At 54.9% G+C, this 24,664-nt stretch overlaps 2 protein-coding genes across 2 annotated transcripts in view; one reads left to right on the top strand and one right to left on the bottom strand.

Moving 5' to 3' along the window:
• KCNIP1 (potassium voltage-gated channel interacting protein 1) overlaps positions 1-24,664 on the bottom strand; it is a 250,470-nt gene that overhangs the window by 210,341 nt on the left and 15,465 nt on the right. The gene's annotated exons all lie outside the window — the stretch shown is intronic.
• On the top strand, positions 14,182-23,030 carry KCNMB1 (potassium calcium-activated channel subfamily M regulatory beta subunit 1). Its single transcript, XM_036315165.1, has 4 exons — positions 14,182-14,571; positions 16,552-16,709; positions 18,033-18,204; positions 21,960-23,030. The coding sequence occupies exons 2-4, from the start codon at positions 16,576-16,578 to the stop codon at positions 22,227-22,229; spliced, it is 576 nt and encodes a 191-aa protein (XP_036171058.1). The 5' UTR covers positions 14,182-14,571; positions 16,552-16,575; the 3' UTR covers positions 22,230-23,030.

The raw sequence follows: 24,664 nt of genomic DNA on the forward strand, positions 1-24,664 counted from the left end.
TCTATCTATCATCTATCTATCTATCTATCATCTATCTATCTATCTATCTAAAAGCAGAGTTGGACTACAGCAGTGTTTCTCAAACTGGGTCCCCTGGAACACTTCCCAAGTGACGTCCCTTTAAAATACAAGGTTCCATAGTTAAATAAATCTGGGAAATTCTGTGTACTCCTACCCTCTGACTGTACCCTCTGAAAATCATAGAATATTAAAAGTTCTCAAAGGTCCTACCTATGGCAAAGAAGTCTGTTTTGGTCAATACCTACTACATCACGAGGTACCAGCCTTCTGCAAAACAGCCTCTGAGAGCTGTTGTTCTGGATGATCGCAAAGGATTCTAGAGTCCTTCAGTGAACACGCGAGGCCGGCTTCCTGCCTCTGCACAGTGCAACCTCTAAGCATCCCGGAGCAGAGCAAGCAGACATGGCAGCCGCCACTACCCTCAGGGTGAGCCCGCTGAGCACCCTTCCTCCTGCTCCTAGGCCTCCTCTTCCTACACCTGGGCTCCTGCCTCCCCCCTGCCCCCACCATGGGAAGCTCTTCCTGAGCCAATCCCTGGACTCCTGGAGGCGACCTTTCCTTCTCCTCGGCTCCCCGCCCTGGAGGTATACATTGTTGGGGCTTTCCGTTGCTTAGTAGGAGATGATAAAGCTGGGGACCAGAGAGGTTAGATGACTGAGACATGGTCACACAGCCAGGGGGTGGCAGGCTGAGACTGGAACCAAGCTCCTGTCTGTCTCTCTCTCCCCCCCACCTCTCTCCTTTGCTTTAGATCCACCCCGAGCTGCAATTTCAGCATGTCTATCCTTGCATGCCCTCTTGGTGCTGTTCTCCTCATTACTGTTTATGGAGGATAGTTTCGCATGTCTCCCCCGAGAAGACTATGTCTCCTTAAAGGCAGAAGCCACGTCTCTGTCGGCACAAAGCCCAGCAGGATCTCGAACACAGCGCCGAGCACCCTCTCAACGCCAAGGCCGCCGGGCCCGCCTGCCTGGCCATCTCGGCCCCAGCACAGGCGCCTGCCTCGAGTGATGTGGTTACATCATCTCATCCACACGGAGTGTGTTTAAAGCCCCCTCAGCCGTGGGGTCATTCAGAAGTCTGGAATCACATCAGCCCTCCTGACAGATTCTCAATCCATGATTCACTTGGGGAAAAACCTTGGTTAACTAGGATCCTCGAAGAGCCACACCCAACCTGAATGAGAAAGGTACAACTTGGAAGAAACCAAGTTCTTACCAAGGTTTAAAAGAGAAGCCCCTCACACCGTCATCACCCAGCAAAACCGGAGTGAGAGAGAGGCGACCTGCCCTCTTGAAAGACGGTTTTAAACATGCATTCGGACAAAAAACAGCATCCGTTTCTGCTAAGCCTTTTTTTTTTTAATATATATTTCTTTATTGGTTTCAGAGAGGAAGGGAGAAGGAGAGAGAGAGATAGAAACATCAATGATGAGAGAGAATCATTGATCGGCTGCCTCCTGCACACCCCCTACTGGGGATGGAGCCCGCAACCCAGGCACGTGCCCTTGGCCGGAATCAAACCGGGGACCCCTCAGTCCGCAGGCCGACGCTCTCTCCACTGAGCCGAGCCGGCTAGAGCTCTGCTAAGTCTTTATGTGACCAGGAAACAAGAATGAACCAGGGTTGAGGCTCGCTAATGGCGGGACTTGAGGTTGCTCTGTGGGGACCAACTCAGCAACAAAAGCCCCTCCCAACAAGTTCTCCCTTTGGGGGAGCTAACCCCGAAGCTGTCTGTGCGGTTTCCCTGGATGCAGTTTTGTTGGAGGTGATTGCCCAAGGAACTGCCGTCCACCAGATGGCAGTGTGCCCGCGACCTGACCTCCCAGGGCCTGCGCCTCAGACTTGGCTGCGCTTCCCGGAAAGTAGTCCCTGGCCACAGGTGGCTATTGAGCCCTCGAAGGTGGCTAGTCCAAAGGGAGAGGTGCTGTAGGGAAAAACGGCCACCAACTTCAAAGACTTAACAGCAAGGAAAAAAATCCACAGTATCTCATGAGTATTGTTTTCTATCGATTACATGTTGAATAGTAGTACCATTTTGGACACGGTGGCTTAAATATCATATTAAAACTGTTCCACTTGTTTCCATTTATTTTTATTTTTAAAAAATATATTTTATTGATTTTTTACAGAGAGGAAGGGAGAGGGACAGAGAGTTAGAAACATCGATGAGAGAGAAACATTGATCAGCTGCCTCCTGCACACCCCCTACCTACTGGGGATGTGCCTGCAACCAAGGTACATGCCCTTGACCAGAATCGAACTTGAGATCCTTCAGTCCCCAGGCCGGTGCTCTATCCACTGAACCAAACCGGTTAGGGCTCCATTAATTTTTTATCTGGAATAACATTTCTGTTGGTCAGAGAGGAGAGAACAAAGCCGGCGGGAAAAGGGTGGGGGGCTGATGGACAGACCCGGCAGGGAAGTCCCGTGCAGAGTGGAGAGCACGGGGCTGAGACAGACGGCCGTCTGGCTGGAGCTGTGGCTCCCTCCTTTGTTCCGGACTCATGACTTCAACATCTGGAGCGCAGGGTTCCCTGTCTTCAGTGGGCACACACGTTCCCTTCTCACGCGGACACCGGGAGGGCTAGCTCTTGGATAGCCACACGCTGCGCTCACTCAGCCTGCATCCTGGTGCAGTTATGAACAGCACCCCCTCCCGTCTCGGAACTGTCCCAGTTAAACCAATAAATTCCATGGTCTCCCTAGCGCCGTGAGATCGCACACACTATACTGAGCACTGGTATGTGCACAACCTCATATATGAAAAGGTCACACAGCTCAGATATTCGAGGCAGTGACTTCCCTTCTAGAACAGCATGGCACTTCCCCCTCCAAGCTCCATTTCTGCTTGAGGCACAAAACCCCAGTTTAGTCATTTTCAAGTAAGTTCAGCGATTTCAGGATTCTATGCAAATCCATAGCTCTGTCTACCTGTCTCCTTCCTCCTTCCAAGGGGAGCATCTACATTGGGGGTGGTCAGGCAGGTTGATGGCACTGGGCAGGGAGGGGCCCTGCCATTGACTTTATTTCCTCCCCCCTCCTCCACCTCCTGGTCACTGCCCCCTTGGCTGCTGACATCGTGTCCCGCCGTGGTCCGCACTCCTCCTCCGCTGGGGAACCTCGCACATCTCTGGTCTCTGCCTCACAGCCTCCTGGGGCCTGGCCGTGGTTTGCCTTTGCAGAGGTCGGCACTGGAGGCTGGGTCTGCCGGGCCCCTTCCTCCCAGCCACTCAGACCATGACCACTTTGGACCACGCCGCAGAGCCGGAGCACCCATCCACTCAGGGACCACGTACCTGCCCTGACCCGGACCTCCGGCTGAGCTCATGGGCACAAAGACACATCAGAAAGGCCACTGGGCTCAAGGACAGCACAGTCTTAACCAAAACACCCCTCTCCCCCCCCCCAAGAAGGAGTGGAAAATGAGCCCTTCGGGAAAGGCATGCAGGGGAAGGGCTATGGGGTGAGGAGGAGGAACTGGTCCCTGTGGGATGGGAGTCAGCGAGGGGACCATGCGGGGACGAGAGGATGCTGCAGCCCTGGGGCACCCCTGGGAAGGTAGAGGGACCGTGATCCATAGAGGACCCAGCAGGAGCAAAGGCTTGGGGACAGGACGGCCTTTTTGTATAAAAGACTCCGTGGTTCTACCATATACACAACGTCTATGTGGAGAGAAGGTTGTAAATGTGGGCGGGTGGTGAGAAATGAGGCTGAGAAGTGTGTGGAAGATGCTGGATGAAAGGTTGGGGACTCTGGGCTTGGTCCCAGGGGCGCTGGTTTAGGAGCAGAGGGCAGATGGCATCAGGACTCTATTGCAAAGAAGTCACACATAACACGGACTGAGGCGGGGGGAGTTGTTGGGGGGGGGGGGAGACAGGAGGCACTGGATGAAGGAGGGGCTGGAGCAATGGTGGGAAGGGGTGTTCGGAAAAGACATCGCTGGGGCTGATTTCACAGGCTTTGCGCACCGATGGGATGTGAAGCGTGAGAGGTGGGGCAGGGAGAGAAGACTGTGCGGGTGGGAGCTGGAGGAGTGGAGGGGGGATGCCTGTGGAAAAGGAGAGGGAATTGAGTGTGGGGATAGACTGAGACATCCCGTTATGGGCGGGTTGGACAAGCAAGTTCCCTGCTTGTCCAAACGAAGGTGTCCAGCAGGCAAGACCAGGTATCGGATACAAGGTTAAGTTGGACAGGTCAGTTTGGGAATCATTCTATGGTAGAGAATTAGGACTGAAGAAAATCGGGTGAATGTATCTGTCAGATTCGCAGCTGGAAACGGTTGCCACACGACTTCTGGGTGATTTGGGGAAGGCTGATCACCAACGGACTGATGGTGGCGCGGTCAGCGGGGTGTCGAGAAAACACCAGCGAGTGTTCGGGTCAGGGCTGGGGGGGCAGAACTATCACTCTCCCTGCAGCGGGACGGGGAGGTCACCAGAAGCCAGACACCCGGAAAGTGACCCCCTGCCCCGGGCGACCACAGAGAGGGAGCCAGGCGAATGGACACCCTGACCTCGCGCTGTCCCCACTGGCTGAGGGTGGACCCTGGGAGAGGGAGGAAGGTCCTGGCGGAGCCGCCACGGCCCACTAACTCCTCAGGAGAGAATAATTTACGGCTATTTATTCTTTTATTCAATAACTTTTATTGAGTTTCTTTCTTATTACAAATGTAGTACTTGTTCATTGCAGGAAAATTGGAGCCCATAGACCAGCAAAGAGAAGCAATTGAAAGTCATTAGGAATCCCACTGTTCAGACAAAATCGCTGTTTACAAACAGGCAGTTTTCCTGGGCTTTTTTGTTAACGTGTTCAGCGTAGGTGTCTTTCTAGGCTGGCCCGGTGTCATTTTGAACAGCTTGTTTTACACGGAGGCACCACGTTTATCTAAATAACCCCTCTAAGTGGAGATGCGGGTTGTGTCCTACATTCTAATCAAGACCTCATCTCTGTAGCTCCATATTTATACCCCTGTAGGCTCAGTTTCTAGAAGTGGAATTGCTGAGGCAAAAGGTATATTCATTTGAAAAGATATTGTGGCTTACTTGGCATGAGTTAAAAAAAGAAAGAAAGAAAATAATTTACGGATTTCCATGTGGACTTCTTGGCCAAACCTGGTTGAGAACCCTTAGTGCATCTGGATAAATTACCTAACCCAGTGGTTCTCAACCTTCTTGGCCCTTTAAATACAGTTCCTCATGTTGTGACCCAACCACAAAATTATTTTCGTTGCTACTTCATAACTGTAATGTTGCTACTGTTATGAATCGTAATGTAAATATCTGATATGCGGGATGGTCTTAGGCGACCCCTGTGAAAGGGTCGTTCGACCGCCAAAGGGGTCGCGACCCACAGGTTGAGAACCGCTCACCTAACCTCTCTGGCCTCAGTTTCCTCTTCTGCAAAATGGGGACAATGGTGACTGCAGGTCTCACCGGGTTGCCATGAGGATATGGGGAGTCCTTCAGCCTAAGGCCCTGGGAAAGCCACAGCTAATCAGTAGCATCTCCCCACTGGCCACCTGGTGTGTCTGTGCTCCCGAGGGCAGCCTGAAGCCAGCGTTGTTCCCCTCTGAACCACAGTGCCCCTTGGGGTCTGGGACACAGAAGATACTTAATAAGCGTTCACTGGGTGTGTGGCCACGCACATCTATTTGCCTTGAGAGAAAGTCTGGTAAATATAATGACCTGTCATCCCAGGAAAACAGCACTAAAGGTCCCCGCAGAGGGCATGGGCAGGAGTAAGTAGGGCCCAGCTCCGGAGCGGACACGCCTGGCTGTGGGCCCTGATTCTCGACCCTCCCAGGCATCTCTGCAGCGATGCCCCGCCAACCTCAGCGCCCCTCCTACAGATTCACTGCGGTCCATTCAGTCTGCGGAGCCTGCCTTTCCACCCGTACTCGTGTGTTCTCCCAGCATAATTTCATTCTCTCCCTTCCTCCCCAGCCAGAGCACTCTGCCCACAGAGACACGGCCACAGAGTGCACTTATAGCCTCCTTATTAATCCCGCCCTGACCTCCGCTCCGGCGCTCAGCCTAGGGAAGCAACGTCAGTTCCCTGTCCACAGGGCCCATTAAAATACCGTTCTTTTCATTGGTCCAAAAGAGAAGATGAGCTCAAAACACACACACAAAAAACCCCCAAAACGCCCACACCTGCCAGCCTTCCTCTTCCATGTGAGGGTGTAGGAAGGACAGGCAGGCAGGCCATGCTGTGTCTGCAGTGCCCTGTGTGGAGCCGGGGACCTGCACGGGGCACGCTGGCCAGGCAGGAGGCTGGCAGAGGCTCACGGGCCCTCTGATGGCTTTTCCCGGCCTTCTGATGGTTACACTGGAGCTTAGAACAAAAATTGCAAAATTGGATCATGCTCTGGATTCAAATTTGGCCATCAGCCAAACTGGCCTTGGAAAATGCTGGCCAGACACTGTAGCTAACCCTTCAGATCCTCGCTCCGAGCTTGTGAGCACGGACTGTGCCTGAGGCACTGTTCTAGGAGCTTTTGGGTATTCACCCCTCGAACCCTCACCACAACACACAGGGGAAATGTATCGTTTTTTAGGACCAGGACGGCGGGCTCCCATGGGCTGTCCCAGGCCCTGTCCTCTGCAGTGAGAGGCCTGGGAACTGCTCTCCGGTGTTTCAGAGCCGTGCGAAGCTCCCCTCTCTGAATCCCTCTGGCACGCGAGGCCCACGCCAGCACCCTCTGCTGTCCCGCTGTGTGAGGAGAGCTCCGGGATCACAGCCAGCATAGCAGGAGGAGCCTGGCATTCCGAGGGCAAAGGCCTGGACCAAACTACAGCTCTGCCCTTCCTGGTTCCTGCATCTGCTTCTTGGCACCTGCTGGTGTCAGGGCCTGAGCCAGGCCTGGCATCCAGAGGTGAACTGGCCGCCATCTCCAACCTAGGGGAGCACCTGGCCTTGTGGATGGACCTACACACTCGAAGCCAGTGTCGTCCAAGGTTAAGGTGACCACCCACCTAAAACCGGGACGCTGTGGGGAGGGAGAGGGGCTGACCAGAGTACACACGGGTTTTGGGCTAAGGGGGCCTGTGGTCACCCCACTCACAGCGCAGTCCCTCTGCATGGAATTGCCGTCATGAAGTGCAGTTTAAATGAAAGGAATTTAAACAACTTAAACAGAAAGTCACCGCTTTCCTTCAAACACATGAAAGTGGACAACATTCAAAATTCAGTCAAGCTTCTCCTACTCTCCCTCTGCTCCTGGATGTTTCCTGACCGCGGCTGCTCCAAAACCCTCACATGTCAAACTGGAAAACGCCGCTGAGGACGCCTGACCCACATGGATTTTTGGTCACCTCCTCCCTCTGCAGCTCTTAGCTCTATGCTGCCTCTGCCCCTGCCTCTGTGATGCCAGCTCTCGCTCCTCGATCTCCAGAGGGACAGTGGGACCAGGGGAAGGAGAATCTGAGCGTCTAGGACAAAGGACGGAGTATTTGGGGTGGGGAAGGCACATGTAGACAAACCTCACCAATCTTGTTCCTGACCCACACAAGGATAGATAACACCTAGGGAGCTAAGTTCCATGATAGAACACGCCCACATGAAGGAGGGGCACTTAATCCAGCTGACCCTTAATACAGAGTTATTGAATTATGACTTAAACTAGAGGCCTGATGCACGAAAATTTGTGCAAGAGTAGGCCTTCCTTCCCTTGGCTGCCGGCACAGGCTTCCCTCCAGCACCCGGGACCCGGGCTGCTTCCCTCCTCCAGCCCCGGCTTCATCAGGAAGGATGTCCAGAATGGCGTCCGGAAGATGTCCGGTCTAATTAGCATATTACCCTTTTATTATTATAGAAGATGCTCTGAGACTTCAGTCAAATCACTTAAGTCTCCTGAGCTTCTTTCTGAAAAATAAGTAAATGAACGAGTCAAGTATATGAATGAGGAATAAATGAATGAATGATACCATGGCAGTCATGGCCTGCTGACCAACCAAGTTTGATGCCTCTTAGAGCCCCTAGTGCTGTATTCTGGCTGAGAAGCAGCTGCTTATCCAGGACTACATTTCCCAGGCTCCCTTGCAGCTGGGCGGGACCATGTGACCAGTCCTCACAAATGAAACTTGAGAATAAGTCCTGCATTTTCACTTCCAGGCCCAGTGGTTAAGTATCAGGCATTTGATCATCCACATTCTCTCTCTGCACTCACTTCCTCCCTGTAGTCAGTCTATTGGCTGGATAATGCCAGGGTGACCTCACGGTCATAAGACAGAGGAGCCACAAGAAGAAAGGAGCCTGATTCCCCTAGAAACCATCCATCCAAAAGCATACACACTGGACTTTCCAAGAGTGAGACCTGCACTGTTATTGAGTAAAACCATTAAAATCTTGGGGCTGTTGCAACAGTTAAACCACCTGGGCTAATTCACCTCCTTCTTGGGGTTATTATGAAGATTAAATGAGATGAGTGTAGTAGCTTGAATGGTGCACTGCTTCCCCCACTCCCCCATATATATGTCCATGTCCAAATTCCAGGAACCTATGAATGTGGCCTTATGTGGAAAAAGGAAGATGTAAGGAAGCTAAGGATCTTGCGATCACCCTGGATGGAGCCTAAGTCCAATGATAACTGTCTTTATAGACAGTTGGCTGCTACATTGCTGGCTGCAGCTGCCTAAAGTGATGCAGAAGAGGAGAAGGATGTGAAGACAGAGGCAGAGGCTGGGGTGAAGCAGCCACCACCCACGGAACACCGGGGGACACCAAAGCTGGGAGAGACCAGGAGGGATCCTCCTTGGAGCCTCCGTGGGGGACATCGCCCTGCTGACCCCTTGGTTTTGGACCTCTGGCCTCCAGGACAGGGAGAGAACACATTGTTGTTGCTCTAAGCCGCCCAGTTCATAGCGATTTGTCACAGCGGCCCTAGAGCCTAGCACTGTGAGGAACGCACAGGGACGAGCACCGTTTCTGGCACGAAGAAAACTCTCAATAAATGGTGATTTTTTTTTTTTTTTAAAGCAGGCTTTGAATGCCTCCACCGCTCCCTCCTTAGAGACAGGGTCTTCCGGGAGAGTATATCCTCCGAGACCAAGCACAGCTCCAACCGATACTGTGAACTCCCAGACAACGTTCCAGCGAAGCTTGCAACAGTGTTTGCACTGAGAGTAAATGCAGACCCTGAGCTTTGTGGGTGCGATCTGATTATTTATGGATGACAGACGGCATTTTCCTGGTGTGTGACAAGAGCGATTAAAAAACCTCTCTGTAGCACCTCCTTTTAAGCATCTGCAGGGAGTAGCTGCAGGGACCGCTCGCCCAGGCAGCCCAATGCCAGCCTTAGGTGCAAGGGATGGCTTCCCCCTGGGGTCCTGGCTCAGAGTGAGTCAGGGGCTGGGGCTTGGCCAGGAGCTTCAGGAAGGCCACTCCGAATCCGGCCCCAGGCGGAGGGGCAGAGGGCGCTGGGGGAGTCTCCCAGGACCTGCCTGAGACAGGCTGCGAGGTAGGAAATGGGAGGGCAGTGCCGGGCAGTGGGGTGGCCAGCAGCTCACGGCTCTGGAGATGTCTGTCCAATAAGGTAGCCACTAGTCACACGTGGCTACTTAAGTTCAAGTTAATTAAAATTAGACAAAATTAAACATTTAGTTCTCCATTCACTCTAGTCCCCTTTCAAGTGCTCAGTAGCCATATGCTGTTAGTGGTTACTGTATTGAATGACTCAAGTGTGTAGAACTGGACACAGCTGCTTTCCCTCATCCCTCAGCCCCACGTGGCCAGCCTGCGGGGCACACTATTCCCTGTGCTTCCCACCCCCTCCCTGTCCACACCTGTGTCAGTGGTTCCTAAAACCTCTTCGAATTCCCATTTCTGTGTGTCTTCTGAACTCCTGTGCTGGAAAACCGGCTCTCCAGAAAAGGGCTGATGTGCAATGTGTGTAGATCTGCACGGAATAGATACACCTGCCGTGGCGGCTTCCAGCTCCCAGTGGCTGAACAACCAGCTGCTGCAGGTTCTCAGGAAGCTGGGATGAGCCTGCCCCAGCGCACCCCGCCCTGCCTCTCCCGCGGGACCCCGACTGGGACAGGGGTGTCGGGCTGCTGCCTCCGCTGGCTGCAGCGGCCTAAGGTGATGATGCAGACTCCCCTTCTAGGGCCCGCTGCCCAGGGCCACAGCGTCACTATGAGCCCTCAGTTCTCATCACCCCAGAGCCAGATTAAGCGGACGTGGGAGAACCACTTTGTCGTCTGGGCCCCAAAGTGGCACATCTTACGTTCTGAGTCCCACAAGCTACCCCATGAAGGAGTTCCCGCAGCCTCCATCTCCCGTTCTCTCTCTGTCTGTGTCTCTCTTTCCAAGGATCAAATCAGGCCTGGTAAAGGCAAAAAGAAAAAACAAAATAGAAACCTGCGAACTTCTTCCAATTCTATGGCCTTCTCATCTCTATGTGCAGGATTTGGTCCCCAAAGTGCATCCTTCTAGATCCACTCTCCCTCCTTCCTGTCGGTTCAGGAAAAATGATACTGGGTGCAAGTGACAGTGAGGGTGGGACAGACCCACCGACCAGCACAGGGCGACTCTGAGTCCCACTAAACAAGCACCATTGCTAAGCAGCCAACAGCAGAGCTTCGATGAAATGCATTGTGGTTTACCCAGGTGACGGCATATGCACAGCCCCGTAAAGATGCTTCACGGTGTGGGGAAGGGTTACGGTACGCTGTCACATTCAGAAGCGACAGATTTCTTTCTGGTCACACGCCGCAGCATCAATGAGTCGTGGGGACATGACGCCAAGTGCAATAAGCCAGACACGAAAGGGCAAATACTGTGTGATCCCATTTCTGTGAGGCATCTACAGTAGACAGACTCACAGAAACAGGAAACACAGTGGTGGCTGCCAGGGCTGGGAGGAGGGAGGAAGGGCGCGCTGTGCAGTGGGTAGAGTTGCAGTTTTGTGTTTGAAGAAGTTCTGCCGTACACTTGGAAACGTAAACAGAAATTTAAAAGCAAGAGATTCTTTTTCCCCCCAAACCAAACAAGAGACAACTGTTTCTTAAAACCCAAGATACTCGTTTCTTCTTCCAGGACTAGCGATGCGACACTGAACAGTTCTTGCCCCCGATCTTGGGTGGCTCCCCCTCCCGTGGGGAGCACGGTTAATGGAGAAGCCACGTGAATCCACGTAGAGCTGCAGAGAGAGAGGAACTGTCGGGAAGGAGCACGCACTGTGCTCTGAGCGTGTTACATCCAGGCACTGAGCTGGCCCGGGAGGCGGGGAGAGTGGCTGAGGGGACAGGAGGTGAGGCGAGGACCCAGGACCGAGCCCCTGGGAGGGGAGAGCTCACCAGCAGGTGCAGGGAGAGAACCTGCATCCTTTGGTGAGTGTGGGAAGGACACCCGCCCTCTCCTTCCCAGCAGGTCCCCCCGAGTGACAGGCTATCTCTGTGCCTTGTCGCTATCGCCCACGTCTCCACGGTGAGCTTGGGGCTGGGAGGGTTCGCAGGAGGAGAGCGCAGGCAGCATCGCCCGTGCTGCGCAGACGGACAGCAGCGCTCTGTATTTACTTATGTTCCTCCTTGTTTCAAGGAGAGTTTCAAGCTGCTTACAGCGACGTTAGCAACACAGCGGGCTGAAACACCTTGTCACCAGGTCCGAAAGATGAGGTGAGGGGACTATAGCTCAGAGTCGCAGGAGCAAGGAGCAGGGTGTCCCTTTATTCACAGGGAGCAACCTTCTCGTGTTCCTCGTCAAGTCCCGCCTGGCCTTTAACCCATATATTGACATTTAATCGTCCCGTCCTTAAACTCTGCTCAGATCTGTGAACACCCTGTCACTGATTTCCTCTGCCCTTTGTTACTCTCTCCCTTAAGCATATCATTTTATTTATTCCCATTCTGTCTTTTTTGCAGTTTAAAAAATCCATCCCCCCCCCCCCACACACACACACACAGAAGGGGCCAGGCCTGGCCCACCTCAGCACAGTGATGTCTTCAGAGACGCGCACAGTAGGTCTTCACGTGTTTGTGACTGACTGAGGGCCACTCGCGCCCGCTCCCGTGGCACTCAGCCAGTGACACCCTCCGCAGGGCTCAGGACACAGTTGCCAAGTTGATTTATGGGACTTATTATTCCAAGTGGCGGCAGAGAATAGATATTGATTCAAAAGGGTTTAAATAAATTAGTGGATGCACAAGCCAGGAGAGGGCCGTGGACCGAGGAGAGGGGGCTTGTCAAGCAGCTGAAGCAGATGTCATAAGGAACACGGGTCCTCTTGGGAACCGAGAGAGGGGACTCGGGGGGCGGGAGGGGGGGGCACAGGATGGATGGTGGAGGCAGCAAGCACAGGTTCACATCCAGGCTCCATCCCTCACATGCTGGGGGAGTGACCTTGGGCAGAGAATGGAAACAAGACCACCTCCTGTGAGGATGCCACAAAGAATGAACACACATGATCTCCATTCTAGAGGTGGGCAAACCAAGGCTCGGAGAGGCAAAGTCACTTGCCTTGGACAATTTAGTTAACCTCTCTGAGCCTCAGTTATCCACTCTGTAAAATGGGTAGACAAATCTCTTCCCGAACGGATGACTGTGACCGTATGGGGTTGCTGGAAGACTGAAGGCAGGGAGGGCATTTTGTGAACTCTAACAGCCCGTGTTAATGCCAAGCTCCAGTCTTTGCTATGGTAGCATCACTAGTTCCTTGCCCTCCACCTACAATCGCCTGTCACACACAACCCCAAAGCCAGCCAGGGACCCGGGTTTTCATCCAAAGCAAGGCTGGTCAAAGCATTTGGCTCGGGCTCACTTCTTTGCAGCAAGGAGCTCGCCTCCCCCGCCCCCTTCCCTGCCTGTCCCCATCCTCTGAGAGGAAAAGAACCTTGGGAAGAATGCTAATGTTGGCTTATAAATTCCAAACACGTAACCCCTGAGAAGTCATTTAGTTGATTACATGCAAGCAGCCCGTTGGTCATCCTTAAAAAGGGCCCGCTGCTGCCCTGCGCCTCTCACCCAGGGAGCGGGAGGAAGACTGGCCTTTGTGCACCAGTTCACGGGCCCAGGAGGACTCTTCTGGCTCCTGAGTGGACCAAGAACCATCCCTGGAAACCACTCCTCTGGGGATTCATTCCAGGCCCCATGACCCTCATGCCAATCCACCTGCGAGGGCTAAGGCCTTAAGAGACCTCCTTTGCTGTGATGTCCATGAAACAGACCATTTACTCTCCTGTTAATGTGATTCAATTAGTAAAGGGAGGCGGGGACTTACTGCTGGAGTGTCATTCCACGGCCTGCTGGGCAGGCTGCCTCACGGTGGCCGAGGCGGGAGTGGGGGGCGGGGGCGGACTCATTCAGCAGGCATGCCGGGCCACACCTCCCTCCCTGGGCACCGGTCAGGTGGCAGGTGACTGTGCAATGCAGGTGAGCGTTCACGTCTCAGCACAGGACCAGGCTCAGCGGGAGCGTGGCTTTGCGATCTGGAAGGGCTGACTTCGAATCTGGCTCTGGCCCTTAGCGCAGGGTCACCGTGGACCCGGTGCTTAAGCCCCCGGGGCTCAGATTCGACTTCTTTACCTCACTGTTGGGTAAAGCGAGGGCTAGAGACATGCCTGACAGTCAGGAGGGGCCCATAGAATTGGGCTCGTCTGTCCCTGATGTTTAATCCTCACAACAACCGCTTCACAGACGAGGAAACGGGGAGAAATCTGGGAACCTGTGTTGCCTGCAAACGCTGATGCTCTCTTGCCTCAGTGAGGGGAACGAAGCTGTGGCACGACCCCGGACCACACCTGGACAGTCTCTGGGAGGCCACCTGACACAGCGGGCTGGCCCTGCCCATGGCTGGCGAGCAGCAGCTGGAGCGGTGGCGGTCCCTGCTTCTGCCTGGTTGGTCTTTAAAATGTAAGTTCTGTTTCTCTGCCACGAATGTCCACCATCTCTAGTCCTCATCACTACCCTGAACAAAGGGAGTTTACAAAACCCCAACAGCACAGATGAGAAGGCAGAGGCTCAGAGAGGTGCCACGACTTGCCCAGGGCCACACGGCATGCACACGCCAGAGAAAGGAGGGCTTGGCTGGCCCAGCGATATGCCAGCCCCCCAGTGGCTGACAAGCCCCGCCCACTCCAGCTTCAGCTCCTCCTTCTCCCCCACGTCAGTCAACTAAAGGAAAACCATGTCCCATTCGGGGCTTGTCAGCCGCTCCACCAGCTCAGAGAGACTGAGGGAAGAAGTGTTTTCCAAACACCAGGACAGTCTTTCCTGGCTTCCCGTCTTGCCCTGTGCTGCTGTTAATACCCCTTTCCCAGGGGACTCTGGGAAATGCAGGTTCGGGGCCTGGGTAGCAGCTGCCACCCTCCGTCCTCCTGCAGGCTGGTACCTGCTCTGAGTGTGTGTCCCAGGCTGTGCGCTCAGACTTGACCATGTTTGGGCATGGAGGCTAATCCCAGATGGGGACCAAAGGCCGCTTCCCTGGAAACAGAGACGGCTGGCAGCCCCAGCTTCCTGCTGGAGCTCAGGCGGCCGCTTTTTGGGGCGGGGGCTGGGGGCCGGGCAGATAGAAAGTGCCTGCCTGCTGAAGACTCCAGGGAGCCGGGAGACTGTGAGTACTGTGTGCCCGGAGCACTTGGGGGAGTTTCTGCAAAGCGCAGGCTGGACGGGAGGGGAGGGGAGGGCTTTGGAGGGAGCTGGCAGTGGGAACACCCTTCTTCAGGGGCTGTGCACCGGGATTCGGGGTCCAGAGGGGCTGACATTGGTGCCACTGGGGACCGGAACTGCTGGCATCTGAACTTCAGCTGGGAGGTGGGAGGCAGAGCCCTGGCCCTCAGGTCCCAGCTGCCAATGCAGCCGGAGAGAGGGCTGCTGCCCAGAGGTCAGCCCAGGAAAATGTACTCCCTGTGACACTGTAATGTCTCTTAGAATGTAGGGGAACCCCACTTCTCAGTGCCCCAGATGAAGGAGGAAAACTTGCCATTGGGTGTCATCCCTGTCAGTCATCTTGGAGGCAGTGACAATGTTATATATCCTTGGTGCCTGATCCCAGGATCTTCTCTTTAGGACAGTGGGGGAGGAGTGGGCGGGGGGAGAAGGGGGAAAGGATCTCTGGGGGCACTTGAAACAGCCAATACTTGGGAGGGAAGCCTAAGTGGAAAATAAAGTGCTTTGCTGAAAATCCCTCTGGACCAATGTCTCCCTCCTGGACACTCACTAATGTACAAAAAATAACCTGTTTATTACTTTAGGGGCCTGGCAGGGAAAATACAGTTCTTCCTGATATCCGGCTAAAATTTCCCCAAAGCAGGGGATCACAGAGAGAGGGCCCCATGCCCCTGGTATCTTTGGTAGAAATGAACTATGGGTACCCTAAACCAACAAAACAACAAGGAAATGTACCCAAAGGCTGATGGGGCAAGTCACAGAACAGATGGGAACCCCATAAGGGACAGAAGCTGGCAGCTGTCAGGTGCCAGGTGCCAGTCACACCCCTGGAGGGTGTTCAGTGGCCCGGGGCAGGGGGGTGAGGGGGAGGGCCTCTGCTTGCACCGGGTGAGGCAGATGCCCAGAAGGAAAGTGAGGAGGAAAGAGGAGAGGTGCCAGCTACCCCCACCCCCCATTCTGCTTCGCCCCGGGTGGCTCAAGCCGCCAGAAGAGAGAGCAGTTGCTGCAGCCACTGAAGGCCTCTGCCCTTGCTTGAAGAGGGAGGTGGCCTCACAGAACCCTGACTGCGGGAACCTCAAGCCGCCCCCACTGCCTGTGGCTGCCTGCTGGGTCCTCTGCCTGCTGCCCCCGGCTGGGCCCTGCTGTGGGGCTGGCGGGCAGAACTGTGAAGGCCCTGGTTTCTCGGACAGCGTCCTAGGATGTCCTGCCCCTGCTGCTCGAGGAATGAGTGTATCTCCCGTGCCAGTTTCCTATTGCCGCCTTCACAAACGGCCACGCCGACAGAAATCTACTTGCACAGAGTTCTGGAGGCCAGAAGCCCCAAATTGGCAAGATGTTGGCAAGGCTGTGATCACGGCGTCACCAGCACTGCACTCCCTCCAGAGGTTCCTCGCCTCCTCTGGCTGCCAGGGCGGGGGGGGGGGGGGGGGGTGTCTGCCCGCAATCCCTGGCACGTGTGGCATCACTCCAGTTTCTGCCTACCTGGTCACATGACCTTCTTCTCGTCTGAGTCTAGTCTCCACCTGCCTCCTCCTGTAAGGACGTTGGGGGTCTACATGGATAACCCATGTGGGTGATCTCAAGCTCCTTAAAGTCTCTGCCATGTTAAGTAACAATCACAGATCCCAGGGCCGAGAACATGGACATCTTGGAATCACTATTGAGCCGACCGCACACTGTGACCTTGGGCAGGTCACTTTACCTCTCTGAGCCACAGGTCGGTCGTCTGTAGAAGGGAGTTAATAACATCGCTTCTCGGAGCTGCTGGGAAGCTTACTGGGGTCCAAAAAAGCCGTCTGACATTGCCAGGCTCCATATACAAATAGGGGCGATATTAATATTGGAGGCCCCTTCCCTCTTACCTGTCTTCCCTCTGTGGACTGTCACCTATGCTGCTCATGCCTATGTGTCTCTGTGGCCTTAGCAATGACTGCTGTCCCCAGCGGACATGGGGAAGAAGCTGGTGATGGCCCAGAAGCGGGGAGAGACTCGAGCCCTTTGCCTGGGCGTGGCCATGGTGGTGTGTGCCGTCATCGCCTACTACATTCTCTGCACGACCATGCTGCCCCTCTACCAGAAAAGGTACGCACCCTCCTGGCCTGTCCCCAGCCTCCAGCCGCTCCCCTAAGGTCCGGTCTGTGAGGAACCCCAGACTTCTTCCTACCCTTCCCCGGGACCCTCATGCCAGCAGGAATCCTCATTCGTAGGGTCAAGGATTCCAATGCAGGGAGGGTGGAGGGAAGGCCAGACTGGTCCCTGCTGGTCTGGGATCCTGGGACTTGGAGGTAACACACAGGAGGCCTTTCCACGGGAAACATCAAAGGGTCAGAACAAATGCTCCAGTGAGTTGCATGCCAGGAGGCGTCAGTCACAGAACCGTGTACCCCATCTGCACAGTGTGACTCCCCGTCTGAAGCCTCCGGTCAGTGGGTATCTAGCCTCCCGTGGAATATCTCAAGTGACGGGGAGCTCACTACCTCGCTGTACACACCTACTTTCTGATAAGTAGGACCTGTCTACATTGAGCCAAAACCCGCTTCCCCGGAGCTCTGCTCTGGATCTCGGAGAATGTTCCATGCCCTTGCTCCCTGACATGTCAACCACGTGAGCTTCTGAAGGGAGAGCGGTGACGTTTCTGATCCAGCTCTATCTGGAACAAACACACTCAGTTCTCCTGGCCTGTTCTTAGGCCAAGTCTCAGCCCCTCGCCTTGGGCACACGCCAGTCCCGCTCCTGCCAGCCCCTCGCCTGATGAAGGGGTCACAGTTGCTTTGCTGCTGATGTGTTGATGAGTCTGTTAGCCTCCCTGGAGTCGGCTCCTTTCTCCCTTTTGACACCCTGGAGAGATTCCAGGCTGGCACCTGACTGCTCAGAGCAGCCGTGCACCTCTGACAAAGCACCTCCAGGTTAAGCTCGATCCCCACCACCCTCCCCACCCAGCACAGACGAAACCCTCCTTCACCTCCACTTTTTAGGGGAAAGGGCACAGATTCTGAAGCCACCCAGACCTGACTTCAGGTCCTGTGCGGCCCTGGAAAAGTCACTTGACCTCTCCGAGCTTCTCTTCCATCTCTGAGGATGAAGATGACGTGCCTGCCCTTTTCAAAACAACCAGGGCCTGGGCCTCATCCATCCGTTCTGGGGTATGGCTTGGATGTGGGAATCTTCATCAAAGTTCCCCCGGGTTTTAAAGACCATTATGTGGATGAGGTCCAAGAGGCCATCGGCATTGACATTCGGATTCTGTGTCCTCCCCTGGGCCCAGGGACCCTGGGTCACACTCCTTCAGTGCCGGGTGCTCGTGGGGTGATGCAAGTCCCGGCCCTGGGTCTCTCCAAGGGGTTCAGTCAGGGTGGTCTGTGCCACACGGGTTCTGAAATATGTGTGTGTGTGTGATCTCTCCAGTGTGTGGACCCAGGAATCCACGTGCCACCTGATTGAGACCAACATCAGGGACCAGGATGAGCTGGAGGGCAGGAAGGTGGCCCAGTACCCGTGCCTGTGGGTCAACGTGTCCGCCGTGGGCCGCTGGGCCGTGCTGTACCACACGGAGGACACTTGGGACCAGAACCAGCAGGTACAAACTGGGGGGATGGGTACCTGTCCCCGTACTCCTGGCAGGTGTGATTGCCTGTCCCTAACTGACTCCCTAGCTCCTCTCTGGAGAGTGGGGGCTGAGAAAGATGACCCCCTTGGCCAGGGACCGTAGCTGGCATGAGGTCCAGTCAGACCTTGCTCTTCTGTGTGAGTCACACAGGCCTCGGTGTGAATCCCTGCTGTGCCACTAACTGGCTGTGTGACCCGGGGCGGCTGACTTAGCCCCTCTGTGCCTCAGTTTCCACCTTTGCTGAATTGCTCTTGTGCAAAGAGCACTGGATCCAATGTGCCAACCTGCATGCCGGGTGCATAGCACGCACGCATAAAGTGGCCGCTGGTGTTAGTACCGCATTCTGTAAGTCACATGAAAGGCCAGGCCCAGAGCTGACCCCCCCAGGGAACCCCTATGCATCCCTCACCCTAGGAAGCTGGGGTCCAGGGCTGGAGCAAAGGCAACACTTGGGATATTTTCTCATCACTGCCTCCCCACATCCCTCCCGCCCCCAAATCCACATGGTAGCCCCCCCTAAAGGAAATACAAGTCGGCCCATATTCATTTGCTCATTCGCTCCCTCTTTTACTCAACGGTCATTGGGCACGTCCTGTGTTGGGGGCTTAGGACTCAAGAGGAAAAGGCTCAGGCAGGAAGTAATCCTGGTGGGAGAGAGCCGGGCCATAGAGAGGAAGCGGGGACATTGTGGGATTAGAGGAGGGAGGGACGCTTTCCAGCCACCAGTGAGGCAGGCGAGGGTGCCAGGCATTGGGGTTAGGCGTTTAAATATCAGGCAGGCACAAGGGCCACAGAAACATGGAGGGGAATACAGGTCAAGGACAGGGCACAGGAGAAGGCTGGAAGGGAGGACAGCAAAACCAGGCTCCCACTCCTGACCAACGGATGCAGCGTCTGGGCTCTCCAGCTGGTTCAAAGGTAGAGAATTCCTGTGGTGAGCAACCTGGAGTCTTTCCAGGGCTTGGGGTCCAGGGCGCATGATCAGAGAGGAGCAGAGGAGTGTGCCGGTCAGTGACTGGGCAGAGGGGCGGGGCCACAGCAAACACCCGGGAGGAAGATTGGGCCTGAAGCAGGGTGGATGCTGACAGTCAGACTTTGGTGGCTGATAGGCTGGGAAGGGGCAGAGTGTCTGGGGGGACAGTGGGATTACGGACAGTGCTGGGGGTTGGGGGTCATGGAGAAGTGGGTGTGGACAGTGCAAGGTGGCCTGACCTGTTCTGCCATCACTCCAGGCATCACTCAGCCCTGCCAGGATGAGGAAGAGCCCCCCAAAGCCCCTGGATCGGCTCCCACTGGGACACCTGCCTCTCCTGGCATTCAGTGGCCCCTGACTTATCCCAAGGAGCAAGCAGCACAGTTTCAAAGGCAGGCAGGCAGGCACGATCATGGTGTGACGGGGATTGGGCGCAGGCTGGCTTGCAGGCCGCCTCCCTGATGCTATGGTTGTCAGCTCAGAGGGACAGGAGGCCAGACTGTCCCCTGAGATGAACTGCCAGCGGCATGTCTGGCTCTGGAAGGCAGCCACCGGCTGTTCTGTCTTCTCTCCCATCGTACCCAGGCATGACCAGGAGCAGTTGCTAATGGCAGGCTGCTAGCATGTGGGGCAGGGGAAGTACCTTCATGTTTTTGTCACTCAGCTGGGTCAAAGGGCCAGGTGCCCCTCTACTTCATTCAGCTCTGGGGTGCAAGGGGCTGGTGCAGCAGGCCAGCTGGGTGCTGTATGAAAGGCCCTTCTCTAAAAAGGGAAAGGAAGAGCTATCTTCGCAATATCATGGTTAAGTCCCAATATCATTATCCTATATAATAAAGAGGTAATATGAAAATGGTCGTCACGCAGTGGCGTGTAACGACCGATCAGCAGGAGGGCAGGGCAGCCAGCTATGTGCGGTGGAGAGCTATGAGCAGCGGTGGGCGGACAGCCAGGTGAGGCAAGCGGCAGCAAGCTGCTTGCGCACAGATTCGTGTGCAGGGCCACTAGTTAATTATAACAGCATCTCCCATTTATTGAGCACTTACTATGTGCTCAGCTTTGTGTGACGTGTTTATATGCATCCTCTCTTCTAATCCCCACAACAAGTCAACTAGGCAGGCACCTTCACAAACCCATTTTACAAGGCTCAGAGAAGTTATGGCACTTGCCAAGATCACACAATTTGGAATTGGTAGTTGAACCCAAGCCTGTCTGGCTCCACAGCCACACATCACTCAGTGAGCTAGGTTCCCCAACATCACAGTCAGAAGCACTGGGGAGACTTGAGCTAGGCCCTCTCAGCTCAGGATTCTGAATCCATCTGCTACTGGGACCCTGAGGTGCCCAACAACTCTGCATGCCAGATTCCCCAGGAGCCAACTTCTCCCCAGCCTCAGCTGCTCCCTAGCTGGCTGGCTGGTGACCTACTTCTGGATGCAACTCCCCCACTTCCCAGGCTGCCAGAACTCTGATGCAACCATCCTTCATTCTGCTGGACTGAGCACTGTCAGGGTCAGCAGCTGTGAGGTCAGGGCCTCATTCAAATCCAGGGAGTAACCGAGGCTGGGGAGAAGCTGGCTCAATAGTTTACACATTGTTGCTCTTGGACATAATTGCTCTAGCCCAGTGGTCTCAAACTTTTGAAAATGAAGGAATCACTTGATTCCTGGGCCCTACCCTTGGTGATTCAGATGGCCAGCCCTCCAGGGGGTCTGCTGGAGGGGAGAGGGTGGGGAGGGGGGTACCCTCACTTGCAGAACATCTCCCACAGGCTCCCATAAACAATACCCAGACCTCCCGGCACAGAGCAGAGCTAGAACCAGGGTCCCTGCCTTGCACTCCTCTGCAGAGCTTTCCAGCTGGGTCTCATCTGAGCAGGCCAGAGGCTCCTCAGAACAAGTCAGTGTCAGAACTGAATGTGTGCCACACTCGAGTGCACAACGCTCCCCTGGACGCACCCTTCCTCCCCTCTGCATCCCAGCGTCTAATACTGGCTGGCCAGCACCTTTTGCCTGGCTCACACAGGGCGAGACCACAGAGGGTGTTCAATGTGAACTGTTGCCAATATTTGCAGAATGTGAGAGTTCACATTAAACTCTGGTTTTCTGGCTTCTCGTGACATGTCGGAGGCCTGGCTGCAATAGGTCTTCTGGATCCCATGGTGACCCCTCCCCAGATGGAGTGATGACTGCCAGTCTGGGTGCATCCGGCTGCCTCCTGTCACCAGGCCCCACCACTCCCTGACAGTTCTCTATGGCACACAGGCAAGGTGGCACCTGCCTTCTTATTCTCTCACCGCGTCATAAGTGGGCATCCCCGTGTGAGCCCTGCAGGTACCCGAGCATGTGACCTCTGGCCTGAATCCAAATGCAGAGCCACTGGGCCTGTGTCACTCACTGCCTCTCATTGGTCTCCTTAGCGAAGCTTGAAGTCCTCCTTTAATAACATCGTTGGAAAAGATATTGCTTTCAACCCATTTAAGAGATGAAGCTATCAAGGCTCAGAAAGGGTGAGTGATTGGAAGCAGAGCCAGGACTCCAGCTGGGCCCTGAGCAGCCACAGGGCCACCGTGCTCACAGATGATACTGTGAGGGCACCCTGTAGCCTTAGATAGTTCTGGCTCCCCCCCCCCGCCCCCGCCCCAGGGGCCTGACTCCAACGCTGGCACTGTTCTTCACTCCTGGCCAGCCACTCATCTCTGGGTGCTAAGAGATGGGGACTCCCACTCCAAAGGAACTCCTGCTTCTCCCCGCAGTGCTCCTACATCCCAAGCAGCCTGGACAACTACCAGCTGGCCCGGGCCGACGTGGAGAAAGTCAGAGACAATTTCCACGAGCACCGGGTTTTCTACTGCCTCTCGACCACGCGGGAGAATGAGACCAGGGTCCTGTACCGGCGCCTCTACGGGCCCCAGACCCTCCTGTTCTCTCTCTTCTGGCCCACCTTCCTGCTGACCGGAGGCCTCCTCATCATCGTCATGGTGAAGATCAACCAGTCCCTCTCCATCCTGGCGGCTCAGAAGTAGACCCGTGCACGTCACAACACTGGCCAGGTTGCAGGAGGCTGGGGGGGCCCTGGGCTGTACCCCGTTTGTGTATCCATGTCTCTTCCCTCTGCCTTCCCACCCTCCCTCCCAATCCACCCAGTCAGTCTTCCACAGCACGCGTGGCCTCTGTTAAGTCCTTTCCTGCTCAAGAATGGACAATGGCTCCCCAGTGCCTCGGGGAGCACAGGCCAGCCACTTACAGCTCTCCATTCCCTGCCCCGCCTCCATGGACTCCAACCCATTTCTGGCTGAGCCACCCGCCACCCCACAGATGATGACGGTTCTGACCTCTGCGCCATGTTCTCGCCGCTGACTCAAAGGCCTGCCCGTGCTGTCCAAAACGCTGTCCTCAGCAAACCCCGCTCCTTTGTGAATTTCATAATGAAAACAGCGGCGGGTGCAGAGAGCACAGTTAGAGCCGCTCTTGTCTTCAGGACTCTAAGTGCCTTACACATTTTCACTCTAATGTTAGCAAGCACACAAAGAACAATGGGGCTACAAGGAAATATACGAAAATGCATCAAAATACTGACAGTGAGGTGGTGGTTACTGTGAACTTTCTTCCTTTATCCCCCCTTTTTAATGTTTGGTACTTTTCTAAGTTTTCAGCAATAGGAAGGTTTGGTTTTGTTGTTTCTTTCTAACCAGAAAAGCAACAGTACGTGTTATTTGGGGGAAAGTTTGAGCCTCCATCACTAAGCAGGTGAAGTGGGCCGAGGCGGGATTGGGCCCCCATCAGAGGAGGCTCCCGAGAACAGGCAAGCGTAAGGGCCCTCCATGGAGGGGAGGTACCCACCCAGATGGGGGTTTACCCTGCGGGGAAACGCAAGGGCACTGGCCCTGCTGGGGAAACCCTTCTCGGTTGCAAAGGGCAACATTGGAGGCAGCTGCCACCTCCACCATCACTCCTGCATCAGGCTTCCTGCACAAGGGTAGTGGGCCTCGAAGCCAGCCCCCAGACCACGGTGCCAGCATTCTGGGCAGACTCTCAAGAAATGCACGTCCTCAGCCCCCCATCCTGTCAGAGCCCCCAAGGGGGTGTGGTGTGCTGGCATCGGTGGGGTCAGAGCAGGGGCTGCTGGGAGTTCTGACATGTGCTCATGTGTGGGAACCAGGCCCCCATCCCCGTGCTTTGGGAATGGATACACGGCTCCTGGGCAGGGCAAGTCCTGAGCTGAGTGCAAGGTCAGGCCGGTGCCCTTGAAGCTGCTCCTGGTGCGGCGATTCCAGAAGCAGCCTCGGGTGAGTCACGTCCCTGCCGCTGCCAGGCTCCATCTCTCCGATGCTGGGCTGCTCTGTCTATAAAAGACAGACTCCTCCCTCAGGGAAACTGAGAGGGCTGAATAAGGGTCTGGCACATAGTAGGTGGCCAGGAAGGAGGCTATTGTTAATGACAATAAGTGATAAATACGCAGAAACTCCCAGAAGAAATTATACCAACAACAATATCAACTAGCATTTTAGGTGCTTCTTTATGACATGCCAGGCACTGTGCCAAGCAGTGTGCCTTGTAAGAATTCAGCGAGGTGCTACTGAATCCATCAGAGAGGAGGAGAAATACGGGACAGTGGTCATGTACGAGGACTTGTGAAGTGAACGCCTGCATTCAAATGCCCAACCCTGCCATTCGCTAGCTGGGTGACTTGGGGCAAATAACTGTGCCTCTCTGAACCTCAATTTTCTCATTTGCAAAATGGGAACTAATAATAATATCTCCTTGTAGGACTGTTGGTATTAAATGACTTATTATATAGTGTTCCTAGAAGAGTGACTGACACACGGTGAGTGCTATATAAGATACTATGCAGAACGAAGGCTCTAGGACAGGGGTCCTCAAACTATGGCCCGCGGGCCACATGCAAATACAAATATTGTATTTGTTCCCGTTTTGTTTTTTTACTTCAAAATAAGATTGGTGCAGTGTGCATAGGAATTTATTCATAGTTTTTTTTAAACTATAGTCCGGCCCTCCAACGGTCTGAGGGACAGTCAACTGGCCCCCTGTTTAAAAAGTTTGAGGACCCCTGCTCTAGGAGGTCACTGGCCACTAGGTAAGTGTAGCCATCCATACAGCAAGTGAGGAGCTGAAAATTAAGCCCCGAGCTCGCTGATTCCAGCGCCTGGCCTCTCAGCAGAAGGGCTCAGGGATGCAGCCCCCGCCGCCCCCGTGCCCAGGTCTGGAACAGTGTGCAGCCCTGCAACCCAGCAGGCCCTCCTGCGGGTCAGGGATCTGAGAGGCGGGCATCCAGAATCTGCACCAGCACCTGCCACTTCCAGGCAGGGGGCCCTGACCCAGCTCTACGGTCTTATCCGCGGACACCCTCCCCAGGGGAGGCAGCACCCCATTCCCCAGGTGCTTCCTCCGGGCTCAGGGCAGTCTCAAGCTCCTCCCACTCTTTCAATGAAGTCCCAGT

Source organism: Myotis myotis, unplaced genomic scaffold (genome assembly GCF_014108235.1).
Source record: "Myotis myotis isolate mMyoMyo1 unplaced genomic scaffold, mMyoMyo1.p scaffold_m19_p_6, whole genome shotgun sequence".
Classification (NCBI taxonomy): domain Eukaryota; kingdom Metazoa; phylum Chordata; class Mammalia; order Chiroptera; family Vespertilionidae; genus Myotis; species Myotis myotis.